General features: G+C 31.4%; 1 protein-coding gene and 2 non-coding genes across 3 annotated transcripts; 2 read left to right on the plus strand and 1 right to left on the minus strand.

The window, feature by feature from the left end:
- The first annotated feature begins 953 nt into the window (after positions 1-953).
- Positions 954-1,025, plus strand: TRNAD-GUC (transfer RNA aspartic acid (anticodon GUC)). Its single transcript has one exon. It is a non-coding gene; the product is annotated as a tRNA-Asp (tRNA).
- A 2,990-nt stretch (positions 1,026-4,015) lies between these two features.
- On the plus strand, positions 4,016-4,087 carry TRNAD-GUC (transfer RNA aspartic acid (anticodon GUC)). Its single transcript has one exon. It is a non-coding gene; the product is annotated as a tRNA-Asp (tRNA).
- Positions 4,088-10,244: 6,157 nt separating this feature from the next.
- LOC18103064 (protein E6) lies at positions 10,245-11,357 on the minus strand. Its single transcript, XM_006377346.3, has one exon. The coding sequence runs from the start codon at positions 11,297-11,299 to the stop codon at positions 10,511-10,513; it is 789 nt and encodes a 262-aa protein (XP_006377408.3). The 5' UTR covers positions 11,300-11,357; the 3' UTR covers positions 10,245-10,510.
- Positions 11,358-25,760: the final 14,403 nt, after the last annotated feature.

Raw genomic sequence — 25,760 nt, forward strand, 5'->3', positions numbered from 1 at the left:
TAATATTTATAATATTAATAATAATATTAAACTTACATGATTCAAGTTTAATTGACTCTAGTTGCAACAGCAGACCCAAGAGCCTTGGATGTGGGTATAGCTGCAAAGTCATGTTATAAAAGTGTGATAATTAAATAGATTAATTTAAAAGAAAAAAACAAAGAAAAAAAACCAACAAGAAGAAAAAACTAATGAAAAAAAGAAAAAAAAAATCTGAATTAACTGGGTTAACCCTTCAAACCAAGTTAACTCGTCAAACCTGAGATTCGCATCATGAAAGTTTGATAACTAAATAGAAAAAAAAATTACAGGTTAACCCAGAATTAACTGGGTTAACCTGTCAAGCCCGGGAGACGTGTCATGAAAGTCTGATAATTAAATAGAAAGAAATTTAACATTAACAAACTAAACAAAACAAAAAAATTAATTAAAAAGAGAAAAAAAATTTTGGGTTAACTCGTCAAACCAGGTTAACCCGTCAAACTCGGGATCCGTGTCATGAAAGTCTGATAACTAAATAAAATAAAATTAAACATTAACAAACTAAATTAAACAAAAAAAAATTCATTAAAAAAAAACACAAAGAGAAAAGCAAAAAAAAAGAAGCAATAAAGGCATAAAAAAAAAGGAAAAAGAACGAAAAAAATTAAAAACAAAAAAAAATGAGCAGTTTATAATTATAATATAATATAATATAATATAATAATAATAATTATTATTATTATAATATATAAGTGAATGAAAATAAAAGGCGTGGGAAGCTACAGTCCCCACGCCTTTTAGAGTATTGTTAATAATTAATAATGTATATAATACAGGTTTTATTTGATTAAACTTGAAAAGTAAAGACGCTGAGAGTATTTTTAGCCGATAGCATACGGTGAACATATTGGGAGAAAATCCTCCACAATTAGATATTACTATAATAAAGTTCTTGCATCACGCTCAGCAAGGTCGTTGTAGTATAGTGGTGAGTATTCCCGCCTGTCACGCGGGTGACCCGGGTTCGATCCCCGGCAACGGCGTTTGCCTTTTCTTTTTTTTTTTTCTTTCTTTTTATTTCTTCGTGATGGAGGAGTAGCTGTCGTCTCTGCAAATATCAAAGATTACATTGAGAAAACAATCAAATAGCAGCCTGTTCTCAGAACTATATTCATTTTCTTGGCCCAATATCACATTGTGATCCAAAGACTCTGTGACCCTTTTCTGCATTTGCACCATAGAAAGGGTTGGCTAAGGCCCATTTTGCTTTTTATTTATTTATTTATTTTGCGTTTTAGGCTTTGCGTTTTTATGTTGATTAGCAAGAAGAACTAAAACTTCTACTCTTTCGAGTTGTGTATATGTTATTAAAACTAAAATAATTAATTTATATCGTTCTTCATGGATTGATAAAGTGTTTTAGCTAATATTAGATTATTATTGACTCGCACTATATTGTACATCTGATCATGTAATAAAAATATATAGATATTCTAATATTTTTTCTAGTGGAAGAAAAATTTAAACTATATGAGGGTTAACTCGATGAAACCTAGTTAACTTTAAGGGTTTAAAAGCAACTCGGAATAATTATAAAAATATAGTTTAACTAAAAAAATATTTCAACATGATATCTTTTTTATGTTAAGATAACAACATATATGGATTGACTTGAGTTAATATGTCAAATCCGCTACTCGAGTTATGAGACTATAATAACTTCATAGAAAGCCAATCAAAACAAATTATAAAGTCTAATTCTCAATCAACCAAATATTGAAAATGACATGAGTTAACCTGTCAAACCCGCGATCTAAATTATAAGACCGAGATAACCCTATAAAAAGCAAATCAAAACAAATTATGAAGTTCAATTCATAATCAATCCAATGTTGAAGGATGATATTAAAAAAAATTAATTAAGAAAAAAACATAAAAAACAATCTAAGTCAATCCGTCAAACTCATGACTCGGGTTTTGAGACTGAGATAACCTTACAGAAAGAAAATAAAAAAACGACATGATTTAACCCGTGTTAACCTTTCAAATTTGTGAGTCTATCATGAAACTGAAATAACATCATAGAAAGCATATCAAAACAAATTATAAAACTCAATTTTGAATCGACCGTGTCGAACCCAATGTTAAACGATGAGATTTGTAAAACATTTAATTAAAAAATTAATAAAAAAATAAGTCGAGTCAACATGGGTTAACTCGTTACAAATTTTTATATGTTACTTTATTTTTCGAGTACTCATTTATTTTTGAATTTTCAATTGCATTCTACCAAACTATATTCTATTCAATATGATATACATTGTTTTGATAATTATGTGAATATCTATTATGTCTTGATATAAACTTGTTAGTAACTCTATGCTAACGAAGAGTAGTTAGTTTATATACACATGATATTTTATATACTTAGCTGGTGATAAGGGCATCAGCCTGTGGCGGTTGATCCTTTCACAGTGGTCACCTTCGGGTGTCATCTGATCTCTGACATATATTCAACTACTTTATGATAATATGTTTAGTATATATATGTATATCAAGATAATCGACTTGTACTCCAAAATATTTTTTCTATATTCACTTACTCTTCAATTTTAAATGGTTCTTACATACTATGTTAAAATTTTGTTTGAATTTTAATAATATTTTTTTCAATTATTATGTTTTTGATATAAAAACAATAATATTCATAATATATTGTTCATGAAAATTCAAATCTTTTTTGTTCTTAATACTTTTAAATAGATTTTTAACATGATCTTATCATTTTTATCATTTTTATGATGTTTTTAACTTTTAATCACACATAAAATATGGAATTATACTATTTTGATATTGTTTTTAATTTGGTTTAACAATCATAAAATTATTTTAACATAAATAATTATTCCAATTAAAAATCATGCATTCATTAAGACAAACAAACATATAAAGACTATGCATAAAGGTATTCTCAAGTTTAATAACAATGCAAAAGAGTTCTCCAAGATTTGACATTTGTTTTTGCAATTAAAAAGAATTTGCCCCCTGGAATAGCACAAACATATAAAGTAGTGTACTCTAAGCCTTTAATTATCATTCATAAGCTTTATACAAAATAAATATATGAAATATATAGTATGTATAACTATGCATAAAGACACGTATTCTATATTGAAAATTTTAATTCGAAAAATACTTTGAGTTCTATTAATCATCAAATGTATTGAAATGATTTTATTGATAATTAATGAACATATTGTCTTGCTCCGATCAAAATTAAAAGACTTAGCTCCATATAAGAAAACAATTTATTTTTTATATGAAAATATAAAAAATATATGTTGATATTAATCTTTAAATTCAATCCCATTTTCAATTATAAAAGAAATTGAAATATCAATATAGTTTCTACAAAATAGGTCAACCCCATTTTTCCAACACACAGCTATTTAGACACCACAGAAAACTATAAAATAAGTTTTTAAAATCACCCATAACCTATATACCATACAAATATTTAAAATATTTAAGACAAGTCAACAAAAGCTAACAATTCACATGATAATGCAATACAGTTACTTGTGCTGATGCTTGTATCTGGTCTTGTTATATTCTAAGTTAGTGCGGCCGTTCACGCCGATGTTCTCTAGTTCTCGTGGTTTGGTGTTAGGCTCTAAACCCCAGCAACCAGGGTTCGATCATTGGCATCCACAGAAATGATATGCAGCAATAATAATTATAATAATAATTCCTCAACAAATGAGGTATTCTAAAATACCTCCTTCCACTTTCAACCTCTTGAAATATCGTAATAGTTATTTTTAATTTAGTAAAATAATAATTTTATTATTTTTTAAAAATTATTTTTGATATTATTATATAAATTATTTTTGAAAATATATAAAAAATTTAATTTTAAATAAAAAAATTTTAATTTTTTTTAAAGTACTTTTAAAATATAAACAAAATCTCTTAAAGTTTAAACCTTGAAAATAATATATATTATTAACAAAAAACCAAGAGTAATCAGCAAGTCGTTGTAGTATAGTGGTGAGTATTCCCGCCTGTCACGCGGGTGACCCGGGTTCGATCCCCGGCAACGGCGTAGAACTTTTTGTTCTTTGTTTTTCACCTCCGACGTTTTTAGAGAGAGCCCATTGGTACATTTTGGGCCTTCTCATTTTGTGTTGATTAGCAAGAGAACCTTAGGAAAATAATAACTGTCAGCGGAGAAAAATTATCATATCAGCTCAGAATAAATTGGCTATTATAAGTTGCTCACTGTCCCGCCCTAAGCCTTGTATCATATGAAAATCTTTTTTATGGTTAAAACAAATTTTCAAGTAATAAAAATTTAATGATAAAAATATGATTTAATTTTAAAAAAATTTAAAGATAATATTTTTTTTAATATGTTACGAGGCTTAACTAACCATATACTCTAAATCTTGAGATTTTATTGGACTTAATAATTTTTTAAAACTATTTTTGAATTAATTATATAAAAAAATAGATACTTGTAAAATCAAACATCAACTCAAAACCAATGTATTTGTTTGAGACCACAATAGTTTTATGAAACCATTCTTTATTTAATTAATTTTTTTAATTTTAATTTCAATCTTTAATATTAAATTTTTATTAACTTTATTTTTTAAAATTTGCTAACATGTTGCATGTTTTTTTTTTTTAAAAAATATGGTCAGATTTATTACCAAATTATATGGTAACATAATATCCCAAACACTCTTCAAAACTGAAACAATAAAAGAACTTAAAATGTGGGCCATGTGGGTAAAAAAGAAAGAAGGGAAGAACCTTGAAGAAAAAAAAAACAGATAAAGTTTTTAAAAAAGAAAAGAAAAGAACTTGTTGAACAATTTTTTCTTTTCTCTCTTCAACTTTCATTGTTGAACACAACGATCCTCGAACTTTTATTATTGAATGGATCTTGTTGACATTAGAAATGTTGATTTTCTTCCTTAAAAATTGGTTAAATTGATGACTTTCTTTTTCTATGTTAATTTTAGACAACTTTCTCTTTTCTCTTTTCAACTTAGGGCTAAAATGCAAAGGAAATGAATTTTTAGATCAAAATTGAAATTGTAAAAATTATAGGGATTGTAGAGAGAGAAATAAAAATACGAGGGTAAAAAGGAACTATTAACCTCAATTTTGAATTAACCATGAGGTTTCTCCATGGTTTATACTTTTGTCATCTTTTTTTGAAATTTGTCCATCATTTGCCAATTTTGATAAATTGCTCATCAAATTAAGCATGGAAGATTGCAATTAAAAAGAAAAGACTAAATTAAAATTTGTCTTTCATGGCACTGCTCACTGTTACAGTGAATTCCCTAGGTATTTTAGTACATTTTTTAATTTATTTATTCATCAATTGAATGATGTAATATAACATATACTTATTCAACTATTTCCCATATCTAAATAATATATATGTTTTGTCTATAATAAATAATCACAGTCCATTCATATACTTTCTTCTTCTATTGCCATTTAGAAAGTTTAATATTGATCAATCTTTTAAAGTCAAAACCACTTTTTCCCTCCAAGGAACGTAGCGTGATGGCAAAGGGCTTGAGATCTGCACAGCAGGTCTCGAGTTCGAGTCAGGGTGTGCAACTCTTGTAAGAGTCTGGGACAGCCGGGGTTTTACTCGCTCACCTGGATCCACAAAATGCGCTTTCCAGGGACTGGAGTTTTCTCGATTCCAAAAAAAAAAATTTATTTTGGTTTTTATTCGGATTATTTCTTCTTTCATTTTGTTTTAATATTGTTTACTATTTTATTTCTTTTTTTTTTGTACACGCGATTTTTGCATACTACTAAAAAAAAAATCTTGGGGGGGGTAAATAAAAACAAGTAATAGTTAGGGAGTCTATTTTGATTCTTTCTAAAAAAAAAATTAATCGAATAACAAAAAAAAAAAAAAACAAACCAAACAAGATCTTCTCTTTCATTGATGTTTAAAGAAAAACACAACTAATATCAAACTTTATTTATTGAATGAAACTATTTAATACAAAAAATAATAATTTTTATAATTAAAAAATTGTTAAATCGATAATTTTCTGTCTCTTTATTTTTTTTTCATTAATGTTTTTATATAGCCTTAATAAGCCTTGGTTTATATAAAAAAAGTCATGGATAGGGATAACCATAAGCTAACTAGCCACCCACTTTCTCCATTACTCATCATATGCACAATTAAAATTATCTATCTTCATTATCTCATGTGTTTTAATCAATTTCTTTTACAAATCTAGATCACATCTTCCCCCTAGTTTATCATTTTTTTCTTATACTCCAAACTTCATGACACCCATATATAATATTCACATGGTTGGACCCATAAACAAGTTGTCTTCCTTTATTTTGACCCATATTTATTTTAATATGAAATATTTGTCAAGTCTATTCATTATCAAATCTGTCTTTCTTATTATTTGACCCAGGCTACTTTTTTTTTATTATTATTATTAATTTACTGTGTAACATGTCTATGTCTTCTTAGTGTTTGCTTTAATATATATATATATATATATATATATATATATTAGTAAAAGAACGACCATATAATAGTAAAAGAAAAGACTCAAATATGCAATTATATAGTCTTAGTTATCAACTACATAATATATGTTCAAGAAACTCAATTGTTATTACTTAATTTTTCAGCACAGAAATCAGTGAACTGTCTCAATAAAATATTCAATTAGCCTGTTAAGTACGTAAATAGAGATGTTGATGGTGGTGTGACAAAGGGGTGGGTGTGATTATTGGCCACTACTTTATATACTCCTACCTGCCAATTCGCCCATCTTAATCTTCACAATTTATACCTAAAATCATATCTGCTTCTTCAATTAAAGGTTCCCAATTTTTAAGAATATTGGTGAAATGGGGCTCCAAATTCATAAACATATATTACCTACTTAGGTTGGTGACACACGTTGCGTTGCGAGTCAAACTAAATTTTTTCTATTATAAAAAAGATATTCAAGCTAGCATGTTAATGTTTTTAAAAAGGTTAGAAAATTTTTAGAGTTGAGTAATTGATTTGATTAGATTTAATAAAGTTAATTAATTTAATAAAAAAATGGGAAAAATTTGAGAGTTGAGTAATTGATTTGAATTGATTCAATAAATTTAGTTAATTTAATAATATGATAAAAAAATAGATAACAACAATAAATAAATCAAATAAAAAAATTAACCCAAGTCAACCTGGATTAACTCATTAGAACCATGACCCAAAACATGAGATTGAGATAATTTCATAAAAAGAAAAGAGAAAAAATAACAAAGCCTAATCCAAATATTGAAGGATAAAATTGAGAAAAAAATCAACTGTAAAAAGGACCTAAAAAATCTAAATCAACTCAAACTAACTTTTCAAACCTGTGACTCGGGTTCTGAGATCCGGATTATCCCATGGAAGGTAAATGCAAAAATATCATGAAGTCAAATTCCTTATCAACAAAATATTGAGTGATAAAATTGAAAAAGAAAGTTTCAATAAAAATATGCAAAAAAAAAAAACAAATAACAATAAAAAATAAGGATAAAGTTTGACATAAAAATAAAATTAAATCAAATGTAAATGGATGAAATTGAAAAAAAAATTCAACTAAGAAAAGGATTCAAAACAAAACAAATAGTAATAAAAAAGCATAAACTAAATTTGACAAATTAAAAAATCAAATGAGGATGGGATTGAAAAAAAATCCAATAATATAAATTATTTCAAATAAAATAATTAGTAACAAAAAAAATAGAGACCAGATCTAAAAAAAAATAAAAATTAAAGGGATACTTTAAAAATCTGAAGGGTCATGTGCAAAAATCAAAAAAAAAAAGAGAGAGAGAAAAAGTTGTTGGTGTCAAATTAGAGATCTGTTGGCCATACGTTTCCAAGGAAATGAAAGGTCGCTGTGACTATTAAAACACCATTGTGGAAGTAGATGTTTGGCCACGAGGCAATGATGTATGCGTCGTTTTATGAGCGCTTACTAACCTAACACACTTGCACGCATGCGTTAACCAATTTTCTTTTTTAATTAACATTTTATATTTATTAAAATACTAAATTGACTTAAGTCAACTTGATTATAACTAAAAAATCAGGATAAAAATACAAAAGAAGTGCCTGAAATCAAGTTAAAGAAATTTCACTAATAAGAATACTTTAGTTATTTTAATATGCTTTAAAAAATAAAAAGTAAAAAAAGAGACCAGCCTCAAGTTAAATTAATTTTACTTTTAAGGGTAAGTTAGTTATTTTACTGTATTTTTAAAATTTAAAAAAATCGAATTATTCCCTTAATTACTTCATTGTGTTTTAAAAAAGATAAAATAATAATTATATTATTACAATAAAAAGTACTATAGTTCACGAAGAATTCACCTGGCTTTTTTTTTTTAATTTTATATGATCCGAAATTAGTTGGGGGTAGGAATTTAGGATCATTCTAGTATTCTACCATGTGAAAGGCTGGAACTTCCTTCACCTAAACACAACAAAACATGAGTCATTGGTCTGAAATGTTCAGTACGTCAAAAAGGTAAAAGACTTCGAGGCTTGAGAACGCTATCAAAGTTGGAAAAAAAAGGCAAGCCATTCCCCACCATTCACGGAGAGTTCAGCAATCAATTGTTTTTTAAAAAAACTCTAATAAGCTGACCATTTGATCTTTATTCTTATGTTGCTAGCTAGCCCAGTTGTTTACCAGCTACTTAATACCTCTTGCCCATTCGTTTTCGGTGGATCTGTGGTTTTCCAGCTAGTTAACATGACATGTGGTTATCTTAATTAATCTTGTTTGTTTGGTATTGTGTTTTTTTAATGGAGATCAAGCAAAATTTATTTTTTAAATTTTTTTTTTATTTTGATGCTATGATATAAAAATTAATTTTTAAAATAAAAAAATTATTTTAATATATTTTTAAATAAAAAATAATTTAAAAAATAACCATTATCACGTTTCCAAACATCAAAAAATAATATTTTTTTTGCAGCGCTTCGCCGTTTGTAAGACCGTCGGTGGTTGGTTTTTTTATTTCCGACAGAATCAACGACGGAATGAAGAATTACCGACTCTCAATATTCTGACGGAAGGATTCCATCAAGAAAAATGTTACCAACAGATTCCATGCTTTACACCGACGAAATTAATTTATCGGTAAAACTGTTTAATGGTGTCGTGGACAATCCTTATATGCTATTAGCTGCCTATACTAGATTATACATAAAATAAGAATATGGGTCGTGATGTGAGTACTGTTTCTCTTCCGTTGACTAACTAAAAATTACCGTAATTAACGCAAGTAAGATATAACATCTACTTCAAAATATCATCTAAATAAACACCATTTAATGAAAGAAAGAAATCGTTATTGATGAAAGACAAAAAGAAATGTATGCTATCGTACTAATTAAAATTTTTTTTTTTTATGGTAATCAAACAATATTCGTTTATAGCATATAAAGAAGAGAAAAACATGATAGAGAAAAAAATAAATAATTTTTGATAGTATGCAATTTCTTTTTTATCATCATCTTCTAATAGATCTAAATATTATTTTCTCTCACTTTCTTTTCTTGTGTTATCTCTTTTCTGCGCTATACATGTTTTAAATAGTAGTTATAACCATAGTTTTGAAACCCGGCACGGCCCGGCGGGTCGACATAGGACCCGGCCGACCCGGGGCTGGAACCGGGTCGGATTGAAGAAAAAATAGAGAAAAAAAAACCCGATGTGACCCGGCAAGACCCGGTTAAAAACCAGGTTCCATCAAGAAAAAATTATCGTTTTGATTTTTTTATAAAAAAAAATTGACCCGGGCGACCTGGTAACCAGGTCAAAACCCGGGCCTTGAATCGAGCCGGGTCTAAAAACTAGGGTTATAGCGAACATTATAATCTTTTTTTTTCAAATAATTAACGTACATTTGTCTTTCTAGGCACAATTAATCGATTAACTCACGTTTACATTCAAGGAAAAGTCCTCAAATATGTATTTTTCGAAAAATATAATTTGTATTCCATCTCGAGTTCGAACTTTGTATGTAGGCAAATTGAGAAAATTAATGCACGGTTTCCCGACCTAGCTAAAGGAAGAGCCTCGGTGAAGAAAGCACGTGTATTGCTCGATACCCTCACGAAACAGCACTAGCTAGTGCCCAACAGAACACAACCCAGAAAGTTCTTAGTATAAATCCTGAAGATTGATAATATAATATAGTACAATATACACTTTATTAGATCGATATTGCTCGTAACAAAAAGTTAACCAAACCATGCTCGCTCTCATACCTTAACTTTTGGAAGGATGAAAGACAATTGATAACAGTAAAACAAGATCACAAGTAATTAAAAACACAAAGAAGACCATAAAATTTATGTAGTTTAATCTTTCCCACTAAACATAATCCAACATTATCTAACACCACCCAATATAATTGAAAAACCCTCACTCTCTTGATCGCTTGACCACAAAGATTACAATCATGGCACATACTGCTCTTCCTTGCTCTCTTCGAAATCATCCTGGTTGTCGTACTTTTGCATGGAGTTATTGTACTCGAACTTGGAGTTCTCGTTGTTGTTGTTGTTGCTGTAATAACCTCTAGTATTGTAGTTGTTTCTTGAGTCCTGCTGGTACTGGTTTGGGTTGTAGTTACTGTTCTCCCCCTTCAGGTCATAGTAGTACTTCCCTTTTTCCAAGTACCTTGTGTCACTCATGCCTTGCTTCTCATCATTGCTGTAGCTATTGGCACCATTGTAGTAGTAGTTGTTGTTCTGGTTCCCCATGTTGGCGTATCCACTTTCTTGAAGGCTTTTTTCACCGAAGTTTTGTTGCTGCTCCTGATCATAAGCATTGTTGCTGTAGTAGTTGGTGTTTGTGTTGGTGGTTGTGTCAGTTGGATAATTGGTGTAGGTTTCTTGGTTTTGGGTTTGGGTCTTGTATGGCTGGGAATTAGTGGTAGTAGTGTAGGGTGCATTAGCTAGTTTAGTGGTGGTGGGGAACTGGGTGGTTTCTTGACCATATAGACCATAACCATTTTGGTTGTCTGGGATGAAGGCTGGATCTTGTTCTTGCTTGCTCAACCCTTCTTCTTCTTCTTTGCCGGGGAGTGTTTTATCTTGAGCGTTATTGTTGCTGATGGTGGTAGTGGAGGGAGTGGTGGTGGCGCCACTGACTTTGCTAAAGAACTGGCTCTCTCTGGCATGAATTTGCACAGATAAAATGGCTAGGAGGAAGAGAAAGGAAATGAGTCTTGGAGAGGGAGCCATGGCTAAAGAAAGGATAGCGTTGCTGTGTATAACTAGTCTATAGCAATGTGTGGAGGTGCACACTTTATATAGAAAGACCTTTCAATCACTCCAGTTTTTTCTACTCTTTTAGGTGGAAATTGGAGGGAATTGGTGATGATGGTGGTCCCTGCTGGAGACCAAACTTTTAACAAAAGAACTCCTTTTTCCTCTTGTTTCTGTGATTTATATCTTGATAATCATACTTATTTTTCTCTCTGTAATTAATTTCGTTAATATTTGAATTTTGTCCCCTCTAAGATCAGCTAGTTCCAGTGACTCTAAATAAATCCCATAATTCAAAGGAAATAATAACCATATTTGTTTATGCGAATTACTCTTTCTTATCTTCTAAGCAAACCAAGCTAGAGTGCGGGATATCATGAAACAAGGTTAAATCCAGGTAATGATAGGCCCTAAGCTATAATTAACAATTAGGGGTCAATCCCATAGAAATTTCTCCGACGAGGAAAGGGAGTTAACTACTAGCTGATTGTCCACGAAGTGAAAAACATGAAATTAATAAAGTGACCTTCTCTATTAACGATCATGTCCTTTCCTGAGGGGGGTGACTGTGGAGGGCAATCTGGCCACTTCAGAGATGAAAGGAAAATGATGATATGCTAGCTGTGGCCGGGTAATTATGCCGTCGATTGAGGTGGGCGGGCAAAGCATATAATGCCATTTAGGGCAGGCAGACAGCATGTGCCCAGCCCCCCTGCCCTCTTCACTTTGTTTAATCTCATGATAGATAGAGCATAGACACATCAAACACTCTTCCTACGCCGATATTTGACACCTCCATTCATGTTTTGCATGCGCAAGAGTCCTCCTTTTTATTATTTTTCTTGTGTCCTGAGACTTGATAATGCATCATTTTATCTTTTGTTGTTTTCAGAATTATTATCTTTAAATTTTATTTTAAAGTTTAAATTTTTGATAAATTGATTTTTTAATATAATATTAGAACTTTGATAACCATACTTCGAATCTTAACATTTTTATTTATTTGATAAAAATAAATATAAAATAGTGTAAGTTTGTGTAGTTTAAAGCCTAAAAATTTTTATTTGAAGAAATATATTAAAAAATAATATAAATTATATCTTAAAAACTTAAATATTTTTATTTTAATAGTTTGATTTACACGGTTCAGCATACACTTCCTATTTCTTTTCCAAAAAACAAGTCATAATGAAATGAATATTTAAAAGGTTTTATAAATGCAACAAATGTGAGTGTAAGATATTCTTTGATCTAACACAAAAGTCTTGAAGGACAGTCAGTTGTTATCCTCTGTTAGGTGGATACTTTTGAAAAACTTATCTGTTGGATCGATGGATTTCATTATCCTAATTAAAATTCACGTTCAAGATAAGGGTTTCATTTATGGCTAAACAACTTCTTTATTTATTCACTTATTTTTACTAAAGATTCAATTTAGAGAGGCCCCGGCCTCTTCTTGGGGTTTGGGGTCGGGATGGAGCATCTTTTTTTTATACATATAATTGTCATTTATACTGTTATTTCATGTCACCGATTCACTGTTTATCAATGAACTCCAGAATTTAGCAGGAAGCATAGCATATGGAAAAGGGAAGATAGAGGACAGCCACCCACCTTGTCCTTTCAAAGCCTGGAATATGATCATATATAGCAACTGTTCAAAGGAACAAAGGTAAAGGTAAAGGTAAAGAAGCTTCCATTGTTCGTGCCTCTGTCAAGTAGCAGTTCAAAAAAGAAAAAAAAGGAAAAGAAAAGAAAAGAAAAGAAAAGGGCCCTTAAATATCAAAATCTTCATTATAATGTGGCCGACGCGATGACTAGTTATAGTCACATAGTTCTATAACATCTACTCCAAATGAGATAAAATGATCAATGGGCCCAGGTTCCACCAAGTCCAAGACGAGGGTGTGCAAGTACAGGGAGTTGCAGGCAAGGGCTCGTAAGTCTCTAGACAAGTGAGGGGGAGGAGGAGGAGCAGAATGCAGAACAGTTGTAAGTTTCATTCGCCACAAGTGGTATCCATGCTCTATGGCCTCCCTTTGGGTTGTCACAACGCTAGCTTCTGGTTTGACCAATCGATTAAAGGCAAAGGGAGTTTTGATTTTACCCTTTTCTTTATTCAAGTGGTTTGTCTTCCTTGATTAGCGGGCGGAGGGAGGGAGGGAGGGAGCTTGTCAAAGTGGGTGGTGGCATTGGCAATTTAGCAGTCAAAGGGGGGAAAAAAGGAAGCAAAACAACAAGAAAAGAAAAGGAACAGAACGCGTTAATTAGAAGGGTAAAAGAGAGGCATCCCAACTTTATTATTTTCCTTTACTACCGCCAATCCATTCCAAATACCAGCCTGAAGCACATTTGGACCTCAATCTGTTTTTTTTTGCTGAAACGAGGAAGCGTTTGATAGCGATTAAAAAACTGAAGAATAATCACAGAAATGAGTAACTAATACAAAAATGATTTTTAAGGGTATATAAATTAATTATTAATGATGTTTCGTGTGTTAATAGATTGATATATCATATGTTGTGGACAGCGAAAAACATAATTAAATTAATTATTAGTGATGATAGATGAAAGTGAAATAAAAAATTATTCAATGTGTTTTTTTAAATAATGATAATAATAATGCTTGCTTAGAGTGTTTTTGTTTTTGTATTTAAAAAGTGTTTTTAAATATTTTAAAATTTATTTTTGTTTCAAATTTATTTTTTTATAATTTCAAATTATTTTAATATATTAATATAAAAAAATTATTTTAATATGAGGTTTGGGGGAAGGGAACTCACTTTGAATTATCTAAGAAAAAGCCTTTTGGAGCTTCTTTGGGTTTTGAAAATGTCTCAGTATTCATTGATTTTTGTGGCTAGATCTCTAGTGGTCTCAGCGTTTCTTGTTCACATTTGATAGCTCCCCAGCATGTTTTAGTGGAATGGAATCAATGGATACTGTTAAATAATATTTATATAATTTTATTTATTAAGAATATAATATTATTTTCAGTTTAATCTATCTATATATATATATATATATATATATATATATATATATATATATATATATATATTTTATTTTATTTATATTTAGGTTAAAACTAAACACTCACATTAAACAAATTATTAAAAATTCTAATTTTTTTTATGTTTATTTTTAATTATTTTAACACACAACTTCTGACCCTTCCATTTGCCACGGAAATCTATATAATAGATATGTAGGTCAAAATGACACGAGAGGAATAGCAGAAACAATCAGAATTCAAGCACCAAAATTCAAGATGATAACAAATCCAGAATTCCTGTTGAAATTAGTGAAAGATTATCTACCAATGCACGGTTTAAGCCCACGGTACATTATGAGGGTGTATTTCTTTTCGTGGTTTAAAAATATTTTTGAAAATTTTTAATTTTTAATTAATTTTTGTTTTATTTTAAAATATTTTAATATGTTAATATCAAAAATAAATATTTATCTCAAATAATATCTTGGATCAAGATTAGGAAATGTGCCATAGAAGAAGCAAAAACAAGAGAAGATTGGGAACTAAAATTGGAATAAAAAAATTAACATTTCTACTAACAAGTTTTTCTCCTTCGAAGCCTCTTCCCAACGAACTCTCTTCTTTGTTCATCACTTCATTGTGCATCCTCTAATTCGTTTGCAAGAATTAGTGGTGGAGGATGTTGGTACTTGGACCTCCAAGAACTCTCAGAAAGTCCTAATACGGAGGCCCTTTTGAGAAAGAGAGAATTCTCGTAGCTTTTATAATTTCTGAAAAAGAAAGTTAATCTAAAAAAAAAAAAAATTGTTATCGTTCTAGATTAGTGGGTTTTACATGGTTTTCTTGTCTTTATTTGATAGCTTTTGATTTATATTTATAAAGGAGTTTATTATCCTACTATGTAAAATATACGGAGAAATAAGTTATTTTTAATATTAATTAATTCTTCTAAAAATTAGCTATCTTATCTCCTAAAAAAATCCCTACTCACTCATAAAATTCCAAGTTAAATGCAATCACTTGACAACTAGTTTGATTACATCAAACTCCAATCAACTTGATTAAGATTAATAATATAGAGATATTATTGCAAGGTTTTCAAATTAATTTTTTGCATTGTACCTACAGCCTGAACATGTGGTGTTTTTATCTTTTCATCTTCATCAAGAGAACATATTTTCTTAGATAATTTCATTTGTTTATGAATGAGAGTATCCATTGAATTAGAATTATCAATGTGAAATATTTTTTTAAATTTTATCTAAATATTGCTCTTGAGATAGATAAAAGATCTACATTTTCTATTTCTAATAATTTGAATGCCCAATACATGCTTCATCTAAATCTTTCATCTCAAAATAAAATTTCAAAAAATATTTCAATTTATTCATAGATTCAATATCATTACCGGCAATCAAAATATCGACACCGCAATGTCATACACCGTATTAGCGTCTCTAGTGCAAAGGATAGGTTGAAAGTCCCATTTGAGATAGCGTGGAAATTGTGAAGAGATGAAGAACTGAGAGTAGAGCTGTAGAGGTGTGGTGTGGTTACGGGGCTGGTTAGGGCTTGTAGTCTTTGCTCCCATGTGGTGTCTTCCATGGATTAATGACCACACTCTTGCCGATGAGGTTGGAATTTGGATAAGAATAGAAGATGCACGCAGAAAGATACTGTGGAGGCGGGCCAGCCAAACTCTTATGCAGAATGGCCCTTTGGACTTTCGGTCAAAACTTGTGCTCTTCGACTTTTTGTATGTTATTGGTTAAAAATACTCCCCACCATACTGTATGGTCTCTACCATAAGCAGATGTTTCTTTCTTGCACAGATGCTTAAGATAAAGAGTACCATTACTCATGCAATAACAAGGGTCGAAAATAAAGCAAATAAGCTGGATGATTGGCATAGATTAACTGATGAAGATGTATGGCCATTAGAAAATCGGAAATCGAGAATATGTGAATTTAGGAAGCAAGATTATCAAAGGGCATATATTTATCAGAAAATCGCAAGTCAAGGATGTATAAGACAGTATGGAATCAAGAAGAACAGCATATGATTTTCTCTACATTAAGCTATTTAACAATGAAAATGCAACAGGAGCACGAGGAGCTGCAATGGATTTAGTAACACACGTTGGTTTGGCCATAATATATGTGCTAAATCAAACGCACCCGTCTGCATATCATATTTTTAAAGAATCAAAGGAAATTCTGCTGTAAAGAGGGAAGAAGCTATCATAAATGCAGTGTGTTTAGGCTATCATGCAACGAGTATGAAGCAATAATTCCATTTCCCATGCTGCTACTCAATACAGACGATATGGTACAAGAGTATAAATTTGGGCTTTAGAAGCTGAAAGAAGAACAGCAGTGAAACCGGAAACAAAACTCCAGCATGATCCAAGAAGAAGATGAAACAACATCATTGACACAGAGCAAACTGTTTCTCCCTTGCTTACTCCTAGGAAGCTAAATAGTTGATGCAGCATCCCACCCTGCTGTTCTTGTTAAAGTAAAAGAGAGTCTGGGAGCAGGGAAAGGGGTGAAGGAATGAAAGGTTATTGGCATTTATACCACGAAAAATACCGTTTCCTTGTTAGCAAGGCAGGCAGTGAACTGATGTCTTTCCATTTCCCGTTTGATGAAACCTTGCAACTACAAATAATGAAATGATAAAGGTTAACTTTCAGCACAATCACAACATTATTTATGACAATGCATAGATGATGCGACAATTGCTGTTAGTTGATTGTTTTTAGGACTGCAACGTGTCTAGGTATCATAAAGTATCAAAAATTGTTTTATGCTTCCATTTTGTTTTTAGTTTGTCCTAGTCTTTAGGAAGTGCTGTTCATGACACATGTTGCTATTCATGGCTTAATTCTCGGTTTCAGTTATTTTTTCTGTTTTTATATAATGTAAGCTTGTTGCATAATAAAATTGAATTCCCAGTTTGCATTCCCTTACATATTCTCCTATCTTTCTTCTTTCTGCATATCCATAAACTTCTACCTCTGTTATACTCCTTTCTTTCTTTAAAACTTACAAATTGGTATCAGAGTTTTTTTCTTAAGGGATCTGTGTGTGAGCTTGACATATCATGGAAGCTGAAACAAGTTTCTCCTCAATTGCTCCGCCGGTGTTCAATGGAGACAACTACCAGATTTGGGCAGTACGCATGGAGACATATTTGGAAGCTTTGGATCTTTGGGAAGCAGTGGAAGAAGACTATGATGTTCATGTACTTCCAAACAATTCCACCATGACACAGATCAAAACTTATAAGGAGATGAAGACGAAGAAGTCGAAGGCCAAAGCATGCTTGTTTGCTGCGGTGTCATCAACAATCTTCACAAGAATAATGTCCCGTAAGACAGTCAAGTCTATATGGGATTACCTTAAGGAAGAATATGCAGGAGATGAAAGGATAAGAGGAATGCAGGTTTTAAATTTGATAAGGGATTTCGAGTTGCAAAAGATGAAGGAATCTGAAACAATTAAAGAGTATTCAGATAGACTTCTTGGAATTGCAAATAAAATCAGGCTACTCGGGTCTGAATTCAGTGATTCAAGGATTATAGAAAAAATCCTTGTCACAGTACCTGAAAGGTATGAAGCGACAGTTACCACCTTGGAAAATACCAAGGATCTGTCAAAAATTTCCTTGGCAGAATTACTTAATTCCCTACAAGCACAAGAGCAGAGATGACATATGAGGCAAGAGGTCAACAGTGAAGGAGCCTTATTTGCAAAACATCACGGAGCTTACAAAAACAAAAGGAAAGAGAAGAAAGGCCAAGAGGGAAATTCTTTTGCTCCTGTTTTGAATAACAACAGAAGCAAAAAAGGAAGCTTCAAGGGTAAATATCCTCCTTGCCATCACTGTAAAAAGGAAGGTCACCCTCCATTCAAATGTTGGAGGAGACCTGATGCAAAATGTTCAAAATGCAATCAAATGGGACATGAAGCAGTAATTTACAAGGGAAAAGCTCAGCAGCAGGAAGTTGACGCCCAAGTTGCAGAACAAGAGGATGAAGATCAGCTTTTTGTAGCATCCTGCTTTGTAAGTAGTAGTTCGATAGAAAGTTGGTTAATTGACAGTGGTTGTACCAACCACATGACCAATGACAAGAAACTCTTCAGAGATTTGAGGCCAACTGACATTACTAAAGTCAAAATTGGCAATGGTGATTACATCTCTGTCAAAGGAAGAGGGACGACCACCATAACCAGCACTACAGGTACAAAAACAATTTCTGATGTTCTCTACGTACCAGAAATTAATCAAAATTTGTTGAGCGTAGGCCAATTGATTGAAAAAAGCTTTAAAGTGATCTTTGAAGATAGTTTTTTTCACATACTGGATGTCAACAGTGAGGAAATTCTCAAAGTGAGAATGAAAGGAAAAAGTTTTTCTTTTGATCCTATCAAAGAAGAACTTGCTGCATTCTCCACAAAAGCTTGCAACACTGAGATATGGCACAAGCGACTCGATCATTGTCACTTACGAAGGATGCAACTTATGCAGGAAAGGGAACTCACAGTTGGCTTACCAACCTTTGAAGATCACTTACGGAATTGTCATGCTTGTCAATACGGTAAACAAAATAGGAGACCATTCCCAAAGTCATCCTGGAGAGCCACTCACAAGTTGCAGCTAATCTACACAGATGTATCGGGTCCTCAAAGAACTGAATCATTAGCAGGCAATCGATATTACATTGCTTTTATTGATGATTTTTCAAGAATGTGCTGGATTTTTTTTCTTGAAATTCAAGTCAGAAGTAGCTGGAGTTTTCTGGAAGTTCAAGAAAATGGTAGAAAATCAAAGTGGCTGTAAAATTCAAGCTGTAAGGTCAGATAATGGAAAGGAGTACACCTCAGCAGAATTTAATATGTTTTGTGAAGAAGCTGGCATTGAACACCAGCTTACTACTCCTTACACTCCTCAGCAAAATGGAGTAAGTGAAAGGAGAAACAGGTACATAATGGAGATGGCCAGATGAATGCTACATGACAAGGAGTTGCCCATAAATTTTTAGACTGAAGCGGCCAGTACTGTTGTTTTCTTGCAGAACAGATTACCCACCAAGGCATTGAAGGATAAAACTCCATTTGAGGCATGGTATGACTATAAACCTTCACTCAATTTTCTTAGAGTGTTTGGTAGATTGTGTTTCTCTCACATTCCACAGGCCAAGCGGGATAAACTTGACAAAAAGTCAGAACCAGGCATCTTTGTTGGGTACAGCTCTTCCTCAAAGGCATATAAGGTTTATCAACCTCAAACAGGGAAGATAATTGTCAATAGAGATGTGTTCTTCAATGAAGAAGAGAAATGGAATTGGGAACAAACAAAAAAGACATTCACGAGCATGCAAAAATCAAGTCTTTCCTCCCAAACAAGAGAAGAGCAAGCATCAGAACAGTGGCAAGAAGAATTGGAGGATGATCTACCAACTCGTGGAACAAGACAACTCTATGATATTTATCAGAGATGCAATGTGGCCATTTGTGAACCTGCTGGTTATGAAGAAGTCATTAAAGACCAAAAATGGCAGAAGGCAATGGAGGAGGAGCTGTCAATGATAAAAAAGAACAAGACTTTGGAGCTAGTTGACAGGCCAAAGGATAGAAAAATTATTGGAGTAAAATGGGTATTTAGAACCAAGCTCAATGCAGATGGATCCATCAACAAACACAAAGCCAAGCTTGTTGTCAAGGGATATGCTCAAGTGCTTGGAGTTGATTACTCGGATACATTTGCCCATGTTGCTAGATTGGATACTATTCGGCTTGTGCTAGCTATAGCAGCTCAAAATGGGTGGAAAGTATTTCAACTAAATGTAAAATCTGCTTTTTTAAATGGTATTTTGCAGGAGGAAATCTATGTTGAACAGCCCGAGGGATTCATGGAACAAGGTGAAGAGGAGAAGGTCTACTTGCTCAAGAAGGCTCTATATGACTTGAAACAAGCACCTAGAGCATGGTATAGCAAGATAGATGAGCATCTGTCAATCCTAGGATTTTAGAAAAGCATGTCAGAGGCTACTCTTTATGTGAAATGTAAAGGAAAAGATCTGCTTATAGTCTCTCTTTACGTTGATAATCTCTTAATCACAGGTGGCAATGCCAAGCTTGTTGAAAAGTTCAAAAGGGAGATGATGAAAATTTTTGAAATGACAGACCTTGGACTCATGGCATACTTTTTGGGAATGGAGATTAAACAGTTAGAAAATGAAGTTTTCATCTGTCAAAAGAAATATGCCAAGGAAATTCTTAAGAAGTTTCATATGGAGGACTGTAAGGCAATGACTACTCCAATGAATCCAAAGGAGAGCTTAAGTAAGGAGGACGACACAAACAAAGTTGAAGAAGGCTATTTCAGAATCATGATTGGTTGCCTAATGTACCTAACTGCAACCAGGCCAGATATTCTTTTTGCTGTAAGCATTCTCTCACGTTATATGCATTGTGCTAGTGTAATGCATCTTAAAGCTGCAAAAAGAGTCATTAGATACATCAAAGGAACTATTGACTTTGGTGTAAAATTCAAGAAGTGTCAAAACCTTAAGTTGCAGGGATTTTCTGACAGTGATTGGGGTGGATCAGTGGATGACATGAAGAGTACATCTGGGTACTGTTTTAGCCTAGGATCAAGATTTTTCTCATGGAGTTCCAAGAAGCAAGAGACTGTAGCACAGTCTACTGTAGAGGCTGAATTTATTACTGCTACAGCAGCAGTGAATCAAGCATTGTGGCTGAGGAAGTTGTTTTGTGATTTACATTTGAAGCAACAAAATGATACAGAGGTATTTGTGGACAATCAGGCAGCAATTGCAATCTCCCACAATCCAGTTTTTCATGGAAAAACCAAGCATTTCAAGATCAAATTTTTCTTTTTAAGAGAAGTGCAGAAGGAAGGAGAAGTGAGCCTCATTTATTGCAGATCTGAAGATCAGCTCGCAGACATTTTTACAAAACCTTTACCAACAAACAAGTTTGAACTTCTTAGGCAAAGACTCGGAGTTTGCAGCTCCTAAAACATGAAGGAGTGTTAGTTGATTGTTTTTAGGACTGCAACGTGTCTAAGTATTAGAAAGTATCAAAAATTGTTTTATGCTTCCATTCTGTTTTTAGTTTGTCCTAGTCTTTAGGAAGTGGTTAGTTTGTTGAAACATGTTGCTGTTCATGGCACATGTTGCTGTTCATGGCTTAATTCTCGATTTCAGTTATTTTTTCTGTTTCTATATAATGTAAGCTTGTTGCATAATAAAAATTGAATTCCCAGTTTGCATTCCCTTACATATTCTCCTATCTTTCTTCTTTCTGCATATCCACAAACTTCTACCTTTGTTATACTCCTTTCTTTCTTTAAAACTTACAGTTGCCATATTCTGCTCAAGCTCAATGAAAGAAACACAAAAAAAATAGACGGATCATATCATCAAATTATGTTGAGCAGTAAAGTGTTTGCATTACATGATTTACATCCATGATTCAGTATTTAATGACTGAATGGTTACTGTCGAATTCAATTTGATCAACTCTCTTACTTATCATTGAAAAATAATTTTGACCAACGAAAAACCTTAAACAGCACGGCATGTTTAAAAAAAATGACTGATGATTAGATTCATCATAGAGAAAACAAGGCAAAAAAATAAAAATAAAAACTGTACAAAATTAAGAAAGCATGTAGGGTGAGTACAAACCTCATGGTAGGACTCCTTTACCATTGCATAGAATCTTTTAAACCAGGGGAAGGTTTGAGAGATGTAAACTCTTGAGGGAGACTCTTCGCCAAAATGTGAACTGAACAACCCATGAGCAAACGGAAGATGTTCACCAGAAAGGTCACATTGAAGAACTGTAAATCCACACAAAGGAATTAATTTGGTCAAAGCCTACATATGTGATAATTTACCAGGCAAAAGAGACTTGGTTCTTTTAGTAGCATTGCTATTGTTCATAATGTGAGGAGATGTTTTTTTAGTAGTGTTGTTATTGTTCATAATGTGAGGAGATGGTTTTTTTTTAGTAGTGTTATTGTTCATAATGTGAGGGGTATTAAAACTTCATTTATTTTTCCTAAATAATATCAACAAATTGACCAAGACAAGCAAAAATATCTTGTTTTTACCTCTAAAAAAGTCCATCTTGGTCTCCCAGAAAGCTGGTACTTCATGTATAACTAGAAGAAATAATCTGAAAAAAAAAAATCAAAATCAACTTGTATTAATTTTCAAAATCTATGATCCTGATCATGAGATCAAGAGCAACCCTGTAAAATAAAAATCCTAAAAAATAATGCAGCAAATATTATATATCAATAAAATATTGAGGGATGAAATTGAGAAAAAAATGCAATAAAAAAAATACAAAAAAAAGAAGTAACAATAAAAAGAGGATTAAATTTGATATAAATTTAAATTGAAATCAAATATTAAAGAATGAAATTGAAAATAAAATTCAAATAGAAAAAGAAAAAAACAAACAACAATCGAAAGAATGATGACCAAATCTAATTTAAAAATTAAATGAAATCAATTGATGAGGGGAAAAATCTAAGAAAAAAACAATAAAAAAAATAGCAATTAAAATAATAAGGACCAGAATGGATACAAAAAACAAATGAAAGGACCATTAACATTTTGGCAAAGAGAAGAATTAGAAAAGAGAGAGGAGAAAAACAAAGTCTATCGAACATTAACCATTGCTCTGTTGTGTACACACGTATCACCAATGAAAAGATTATGGAGAGGCGCTTCTAATTCCTCCTCGGAAGGCAACGTCTAGAAGTGGGACGATGCCATAAGCACCATACAAAGAGCATGAACGTCTCACTTACTTGTTGGCGCGCGCACCAACAACTCTTTTTAAAATGATATTTATATTTGTCAAAAGATCAAATCGCCCCCAGTAAACTTCTTAATAACTAAAAAACCAGTTTGAAAATACAAAAAAAAAAAAAACCCTTGGATGCAAGCTTAAGAAAATTTTCTTTTAAGGATAATATAGTTTTTACATCATGCTTTTAAAATATAAAAATACCAAGTTATCCCCTATTAGCCTTCTAACAAATTTTTCTTGTAATGATAATATAGTTTTTATATTGTGCAGATAAAAGATAAAAATATTGAATTGTCCTTGATTAACTTTTTAAAAAAATTTCTTTTAGTAATGATATAATCTTTACACTCTATATTTCAAGACCGAATTGTCACCTATCAATCTTTTAATGTCTAATGACTCATATGAAAAAGACTACAATATTACCCCTAATAGCAAGGTTATTGATTTTTCATTAGAAGCAAAAAACATTAATTATATTATTGCGGTGAATAGTAATATGTGTTTAGGGATACAATGAATTTTCCATGCCAATCAATTTTATTTTTAAATGAATTTTGAATTTAAGTTTTCTTATACTTTTGAAGCATTTGAAGGGGGTGTTTAGGACAGTAGTAGAAGTTATTTTTCAAATTGTTTTTTGTTTGGAGTATTAAAATAATATTTTTTATTTTATTTTTTAAAATTTATTTTTGATATCAACACATCAAAAAATAATAATTTAAAAAAAAAATTAAAAAAAAGTGCTGCCCAAGAACGCTAAACACCCCTGAAATTGGTTCCTTAGGTTAGTTTTTCAACTATTTAGAAGGGAAAAAAAACATAAAATTTATTTTTGTTTTTCTGTTTTTGCTTTTCTTTTTCTCGCTCTCTCTTTCTCGTTTCCTTCTCTCCCCTCCAGATCTCCTGATTCCTGCATCTGTTGCTTAATAAATCCTGTCACTATCATTCTTTGTGCAAAGATATGCGCCTCAAATAGTGATTAATATCTCTTTTCGGCCTAACCATACCATATTTGTGCTTTATGGAAGGAAGTTAAATCTCATGCATGTGAGTTTGTTGAATTCTCTTTGCAAACTTTGTTAAATGATCTTGAACTGTTTGAAAATATTTAGAAGATCAAAACCCTGCAATAAGGGTAAACAAAATTATTATTCAGCGGGTAAAAGAAAATAAAAAACAGAGAATTTATGTTTTTTTTTTTTGTTAAAATGGATGAAATTCAAATAAAAGGACTAAATTAAAAATAAATCAAAGTATAAAAGAGATGAAAGTGAAAATTGAAAGTACAGAAACTACACAAGGATTCACTACAGTCATAGACTCAGTACATTATTCACTACAATATAGGCCAACATCTATGGCCTTGGCAAAAAAAAAAAAAAATTAAATTAAATACCTTTGATTCAAGGGGATCTTGATATTTTCACACGGGTCACTCGTTATTATTAATTTGTGTGAGGATATTTTTTTATGTATAGTATTTTTATAAACAATAAAATAATAAAAATACATTTACGACTAAAAAAATTTAATTGTTTCAGGTAGAGGTATATAGATATTTTTAGTTTTTTATATACAAGAAAATTACAAATGTATCATTGGATCCAAGAAATTTAATGTATTGGGTCAGGAGTATTAGAGTTTTTTGGCTCTAGTTTTGTTGTTAATTGTTGGTTTTCATGAGGGTAAACTATTAATTTATCATTAAAATAATATTTTTAATTATGAAAAAGTTGTTGACACCGTTCAACACACGTCAGCGAGTGCACCGTTTAGACGGCGCGTGTGATGTCACCCGATGGCCAAAACTGGCCTTGTGTCGTCTCTCTAGATGTGTCATCATGTCATCTTCCATGTAGAGTGGCGTGTGACGGCTCACGGTTATCATATTGTCGTCTATGGTTGTTTGATTTTTTCCCCCCTTCTTTTCTCTCTTGTAACAAGTAATATATGTCATTGTCCTCTTTATTTTCTAATTTTCAATTTCAATCCTCATTCTCTTAATTTATTATTTCATTCTTTTTCCATTTATAAAAGTTTTTTTTCTTTTCAATTTAGTCATTCTATTACAATTTCTCATATATTTTTTTCAATCATTATTCTTTAATTTTATATTTTGTTCTTATTCCTTTTATATAAGTTTTTTTTTCAATTTAGTCCTTCAATTGCAATTACTCATATGTTTTATTTTTCATTTCAGTCCTTATTTTTTTATTATTTATTTTTTTCTCGGCACTTTTGTTAATGTTTTTTTGGCTTTCAATTTCATCTTTTAATCAAATTTGTTGTTGTTGTTGTAATTATTGTGTTTTTTCTTTCAATTTAACCCTTATTATTTTGATTTGTTTTTCATTTTATTAAAGATATTTTTCAATTCAATTTAACCCTCCAATTGAGGATTTTTTATCCCTCTAATTATTATTTTTTCACTCTCATTTTTTAAAATCTTTTTGTGTAATTGATTTTTTCATGGTTTCATCTTTCAACATTTAATTTGTTAGAGATTCGGCTTCATATGATCTTATTGTTATGCATTGTTTTTTTTTTAATATTGATTTTCTGATTATCTTCAAGTTTTTT

Source organism: Populus trichocarpa, chromosome 11 (assembly GCF_000002775.5).
Source record: "Populus trichocarpa isolate Nisqually-1 chromosome 11, P.trichocarpa_v4.1, whole genome shotgun sequence".
NCBI classification, from domain to species: Eukaryota; Viridiplantae; Streptophyta; class Magnoliopsida; order Malpighiales; family Salicaceae; genus Populus; species Populus trichocarpa.